The 6,314-nt window shown below is 37.4% G+C and overlaps 1 protein-coding gene across 1 annotated transcript in view; it reads left to right on the top strand.

Moving 5' to 3' along the window:
- The first annotated feature begins 258 nt into the window (after positions 1-258).
- Positions 259-6,314, top strand: part of LOC119768845 — a 189,980-nt gene continuing 183,924 nt past the window's right edge. The window contains exons 1-2 of the mRNA XM_038260270.1: positions 259-694; positions 1,380-1,911. Of these exons, the coding sequence (XP_038116198.1) occupies positions 1,809-1,911 (103 nt within the window). The 5' untranslated portion in view covers positions 259-694; positions 1,380-1,808. The remainder of the gene's footprint in view (positions 695-1,379; positions 1,912-6,314) is intronic.

The raw sequence follows: 6,314 nt of genomic DNA, 5'->3' as shown, positions 1-6,314 counted from the left end.
CTGTCGAATACAGTTAAGGGACCATCTAACCAATCGTCACCTACTAGGATGACCTGTTTGGATCTGTTTTGACACGAGAAACTCTTGGAACGACTCTGTGATGGTGCTCGTAGCTGTTGTTCAGCTAACCGGTACAGTTTAGGGACCAGCTAACCAAACGTCACCTGCTAGGATGACCTGTTTGGGGCTGTTTTGACGCTAGGAACAATAGAAACCATTCAGTAATTGTACTCGTGAGTGCACGGACTTGTTTACAGTGGGGGTGGCAGGTTTTCCGGGCACCAATACCAACAAGCGTGCGCTGAACAAGTCAAGGTCTGGAGGAAAAATCAATGAGAAACTCGAGAGAGAGAGCTTTCGGAATTGTTGGTAGTCGTGAAGTCCGGTGTGGGTGGCAAAAGGATACACTCTCCAGGTTGTCTGTGTGTGAGTGAGAGTGTGCGGGGGAGAGCTTTAGCGCTCGTGACACACGTGAACGGCACAGATTCTGGATAGACACGAGACCGCGACCGTCGTTGTCGTTCTGGGTGCAGCAGCTGCAGCGCGGTTCAATGTAGAACACTGAAGAAGCAATACGTCAATACCAGGGGCAATACGGCGCAGAACGTCGCGAGTGAGATTCGTGTGATTGTGCGTTAAGAATCGGTACGAGAATCTTCCTGGATTTCGGCAAATCCAACCAATCAATCGAAGAGTGAGAGCACCCCCCATCAGTGGAAAGCCTTTTTTCATCCCGTGAACACACAGTCACACAAACTCCTGTGTTAGTGAGCGTACGTGTGAATCCTAGAATAGAGAGGGCAATTGTTTTTACTACCACCAGTGCAACCACGTGAGCAAGTCCTGTGAACTTCGACATACAAACGTGCAACGCAGAGGTTCACACACTCCAGCCAAAACAGAACACTAGAGAAGTGGAACAACCTCAAGTAGGCGACGACGGTGCTGATCCCTTCCAGGTGTTCCGTGGGGGAGTTCCTTGGATCATTCGAGACCTTCTACAGAGTGTCTAGCCCCCCGTCGAAGGCGAAGCTATTTTCCGCGACCGAAACGAATTCGTGTGGTGAAAAATAGTCACTCGGCGGTGATCGGCCGAACCTCGCGCGAATTGACAGATGACAGTCGGTGCAGGCGGCCAAACCAAGTAGGCGACGGCTGTCAATCGCGATTCGTCCAACTCGTGCGTGCGTGCATGTTTCGGGAACATCCAAGTGACCATCGACGGCACCGACAGCGAAGTAGGCCGCGAGTGTGGGGATTCGTGGGTGTGGGTGTGAAGGTGTGCGTGTGTGTGCACACGCGATGTAAATAGCTCACTTCCTGTTTTCTTGCATGGTTCTTCGGTGCCCGGTGGAATCCTGAAAATACAAAACTGACAGCCTGCAGCGCAACCCGTTGTTCAAGTTTGTTCCAAAGAAGTTGCACAAGTGTTACACACAAAAGAAAAGCAAAGTTGTTATACTACACAGTTACAAGAAAAATTAAGCAAAGAAAAGAAAATTTAGTCGCTAAGTGTTGATTCTTGTTTACTACTCCTAATTACCACGTCAAGTCGAGCTACCTGAACCTACTAGCAGCAGCAGCATCAGCAGCAGCAGAGGAAGAACACAAAAGTCGTCACGATTGCCAGCGCGGTGGACACCAGAGCCTTTCAGCGGCAGCGACGAAAGGCTAGAAGAAACAAGTGACAGCTCTCAGCCTGTGACAAGACATCCCTGGGCGGCGGTAAATCCACACACGCCCCAGTTAGTACAAAACCAGCGAGCAAACGCCGTAAACCAAGCAGTCCAGAATCACACACCGCAATCATGAGCGACCGGGATCGAGCCTCGCCAACCCTGATCGAGTCCGGATTAAAGACGCTGATAGGAGGCCGCGATAGCAACTATCCGCTGATAAGCGGGACGAATGGTGAGCATTTTATGATGTTTTTTTTAACGTTGCTTAGATTCTTTCAATTTACGTCTAGACTTTGAAAAGTCGTAGATTTTACGAAGACTCTTCCCTAGAGGGTCCAGGAGCTTCTAAACTTCTTAGCTTCCACGAATTCCAAGTTTAGTCTTCTCCAGAAAATTTAAGAAATTTGTTGCTTAACCATTCATGTTTCAACTCAACCCAACTCAACGAATCATCTTTGCGAATAACTTTACGCAGTAGTTCTGGCCGCTTTAATGTTGTTAATGAATTTTAATGCAGAGTAAATGAAAAAAAAAATTCTCAAGACCTCTAAAGAGTATCTGGGTCGCATTTACAAAGCGGATTTAGGGGCTATTTTTTAACTTAATGTTAACATGTTAACAATCCATTGGTTGCTTTCTCTATGGTGTCGTGGTGAGATCCAGCTTGTGATAATACACTCATATTGCCCGGGAAAGAGAGGTGCTCAAAGTAGGGGAACAGCATCTAATTCCAGCGTGCCTCTAATGTTGCGCTATCAGCATTTTGACTTTCAATTACAGCTCATAAAGCGCCGTAAACTGAAATCGAGTGATAATCAGAGCAATAGGATACAAGTTTCTATTGACAGTTTTGCAAAATAAGTTGTTTAAATAGTAAAAATCAGCAAATTGGATGGAATTATGAGCGAGCGCTTAACCTGCCAAACATACGAGAATTTCCCCTACTGCAGAAATAAGTTTTATTAAATTTTAAAGGTTTGAAAAATGTTAGTTAAACCAATAACGAAGAAAATTTTGATGAAAAGTATTATGTTAATATTTTCATGGTGTCATGAGCTTTCAATGAAAATGAGTTCAAATCGGAAAACGGGATACAATTTCAAATTCTTTGGCAAATTTCAACTAGGAAAAGAAACAATTTGTTTGTAAAAAATAAATTTGATGTATCTTTTTTTAAACAAAATTCGAAAAATCTTTAAATTTGTAGGCATTTTAAGAAAAAAAATCATATAAAACGTGGTTCGAGTTTAGTTTAAAATGCAATATAAATTGATATTTTTGTAAAAAAAGCTACACTGAAAAAAATGATGGTACAGTGGACTCTCTCGTTGTCGATATTGAAGGGACCGTCGAGAGAGGGAGTTATCAAATTATAGAACGAAAAATCAAAGCAATCTTCTTGAAGGGACTGAAAATTTTATTGAGAGTCCACTGTAATATTCATCAGGAAATGGAGACAGATTTTGTGTCAAAAAAATGTGTCAAAACTCAGTTCCCAAAATCGTGAACAAGCGTTCATGAAATTGAGAACCTGCAACAAATTATTAACCCTCTACAACCTAACCCCGCCTTTAGACGGGCTTCGATCTAAAAAATCGCCAAAAATCAATTTTCCAACTGATTTTCGATCTTTGAAAAGCATAGGAAAGAAGAACTCTTAAAATTTTGAAAATTTCTGGGTTGGAAGTTTAACTTGTTTTATATGACTTTGCCAATGTTTTTAAAAATGTCATTTTTTTAGGGTTCAACTTTGGCTGTGTTTTTTACTAACATTTCCTATATTTTCAGTGAAAAGAAGTATGCAGTAATTTTTGTAGTGTCCCAGACTATGCCTCTTCGCATTTTTTTGCAATTAAAATGATGATGGTGCCATTTTATAGCAGAAAATGTGAAAAACATGCAAAACATTGAAAAAGTGGCTGTAAAAACATGAAAAAATTAGATAGGCGAAATGTAATTATATTAGGTGGTAGAGTAGGCCAAATACTACCAAAAACAAACATAAACTAAACAAGATAAATGCAAATAAAAATATTAAAAATGTAACAAGAAAAACATAAAACAAGAGAAGTAAAGTTTTTCGTATAACAAAAGTTGCTCAGAATGACCTCCTAAACACGGGAAAAATAAAAAATTTTGAAAAAAAAAATTGGGCAGTAGAGGGTTAACACTAAGTTGTTCGTTTTTAAAACGTATCGCTAAACGATATAACACCTAATTATTTCGGCAAAGCAACTTCAAGATCAAATTTGAACCAAATCGGAAACTATTTGATTCCAATCCTGCTGGTTTGAATTGGATGTGCTGAATATAAAATATTTCAACTACAAAATGATACCAATATTTTTTTGTAACAAAAACTTCACGAAAAACAACATTTTGCACATTCATCTGTTCTGGGTTTGATTCAACAACAAATTTGCGATGAATCAAACCTTGAAACTCGCAATTTTACAAAAGTCTTTAGTTGTTTTAAAAAGCTTGCTTTAACGTTTAGTGTTGATTAAACCAAAATCAGTTTCTTTTAAATAAGTAAAATGTGCTGTTGACTCAAATATGTCTTATTATGCTGCATGTTGCTTTTTCCAGAAATTGATTGTTAATGCTTATTTTTTGTTTATTATTTTTGATATCAGCATAACTGTAATGTTGCATTTTGATATGCTTTCAGCCTTAAATTGTTGAAAATAAGGTATGACATTTGAAATTTCATATTTATTTTTATTTTTTGGTCCCCTCTTTCCTCAACATCGACCAGAGCCGAGGGACATAAACGTTATATTAACCCTCTACTGCCCAAATTTTTTTTTCGAAAATATTTATTTTTCCCGTGTTCAGGAGGTCATTTTGAGCAACTTTTGTTCTACGAAAAACTTAACTTCTCTTGTTTTATGTTTTTCTTGTTTCATTTTTAGTATTTTAATTTGCATTTATCTTGTTTAGTTTATGTTTGTTTTTGGTAGTATTTGGCCTACTCTACCATCTAATATAATTACATTTTGCCTATCTAATTTTTTCATGTTTTTACAGTCACTTTTTCAATTTTTTGCATGTTTTTCACATTTTCTGCCATAGAATCGCACCATCATCATTTAAATTGCAAAAAAATGCGTAGAGGCATAGTCTGGGACACTACAAAAATTACTGCATACTTCTTTTACTGAAAATATAGGAAATGTTAGTAAAAACACAGCCAAAGTTGACCCCTAAAAAATGACATTTTTAAAAACATTGGCAAAGTCACATAAAACAAGTTAAACTTCCAACCCTGAAATTTTCTAAAATTTTAAGAGTTCTTCTTTCCAATGCTTTTTAAATATCAAAAATCGGTTGGAAAATTGATTTTTGGCGATTTTTTAGATCGAAGCCCGTCTAAAGGCGGGGTTAGGTTGTAGAGGGTTAAGTTTGTACAAGCCTTATTGCACGGTAAAACAAATCAAAGCGTTTATTTTTAAGTCGTGTACAGCCATCCCTCATATTCGGAACAGTTTACAGATCGGCCAATGTTCAAAAAATCATAGAAAATCAATGATTGAACTTAATGATTCGCTTTTACCTTCATTTGAAAGCTTTTCTTGCGATCTTTCGAATGCTATATCGAACAACTGCAAATTTTAACTTTTATATCGAGTTTTGAAGAAAACTTTTACCCTTGAAATCCACAAATTCGGAACACACTTTTTCTTACGGATGTAAACAAACTTTGGTTCTCTCCATGAGTACATAATTTTTACAAAATAATGACTTCAGGCACTGAAACCAATGAAACTCAAGCTTAGTGATGTTTTATACATGGTCTGATAACTTTTTTGTGAAAATATCAGTTAAATTCAGGTGTTCCACAATTGTGGGAGGCACAATAACATCCCACAATCATGGAACAGGCAATTTGGAGGCAGTGTTTTGGTGCTCTGGATAAAATAGTCTTGAAATGAGGTTTTTTGTTCAAAAAGTACTACTTTTACCAGTGAAATAGCAAGAGAATGTCCAAATGAAGGTCCTAAAAATAGTAGGGTCGACAGAAAAGCTGCATTTGGCATGTTATTGACAAATTACCACAAAAGTGTTCCGAATTTGTGGGTGTTCCGAATATGTGGGATGACTGTATTATAAGCTATTTAATTTTGGATAATACAACTTTTTAAATCTTATTTTTGAAATTACATTTCATCAATTTATGATAACTTCATTCCTGCGGTTAAAAAATGCTGATCTTGTACACTGTCAAGTACTAGTTCTAAATAGTTTTGATTTGGAATGTCGAAATTTGATGATTGAATATTCTATTTTTTTGTGATTTTACGATTTGTAAGATAGTGAAGTTTAACAAAAACTGGAAAAAGTTTTACAAGTTCCTGGAGTAAAATAAAGCTTTAAATTTTCTCTCAGTGATAATTTTAGGTAAAACAAATGTTTTACATCAGGAATTGATTAAATTTACATCAGTTTCTGTATATTTTCATTTTTTTACACACAAATTTAGATGAAATTACCCTTAAAAAGGCTTGTACTGCCCATGATCGCATAAATGTCCCATATGAAAAAACAGCAAGCTGAGAAAAACGCTAAACAAGTTTGTCCCACACATAAGGCTATGTGTTAAGTTTTCACGAAAAAACTGGATTTCCTCCTGAT

The sequence above is a fragment of the Culex quinquefasciatus genome, chromosome 3 (genome assembly GCF_015732765.1).
Source record: "Culex quinquefasciatus strain JHB chromosome 3, VPISU_Cqui_1.0_pri_paternal, whole genome shotgun sequence".
NCBI classification, from domain to species: domain Eukaryota; kingdom Metazoa; phylum Arthropoda; class Insecta; order Diptera; family Culicidae; genus Culex; species Culex quinquefasciatus.
The sequence above is the reverse complement of the archived record's forward strand: the minus strand, read 5'-3'. Positions and strand labels throughout refer to the sequence as shown.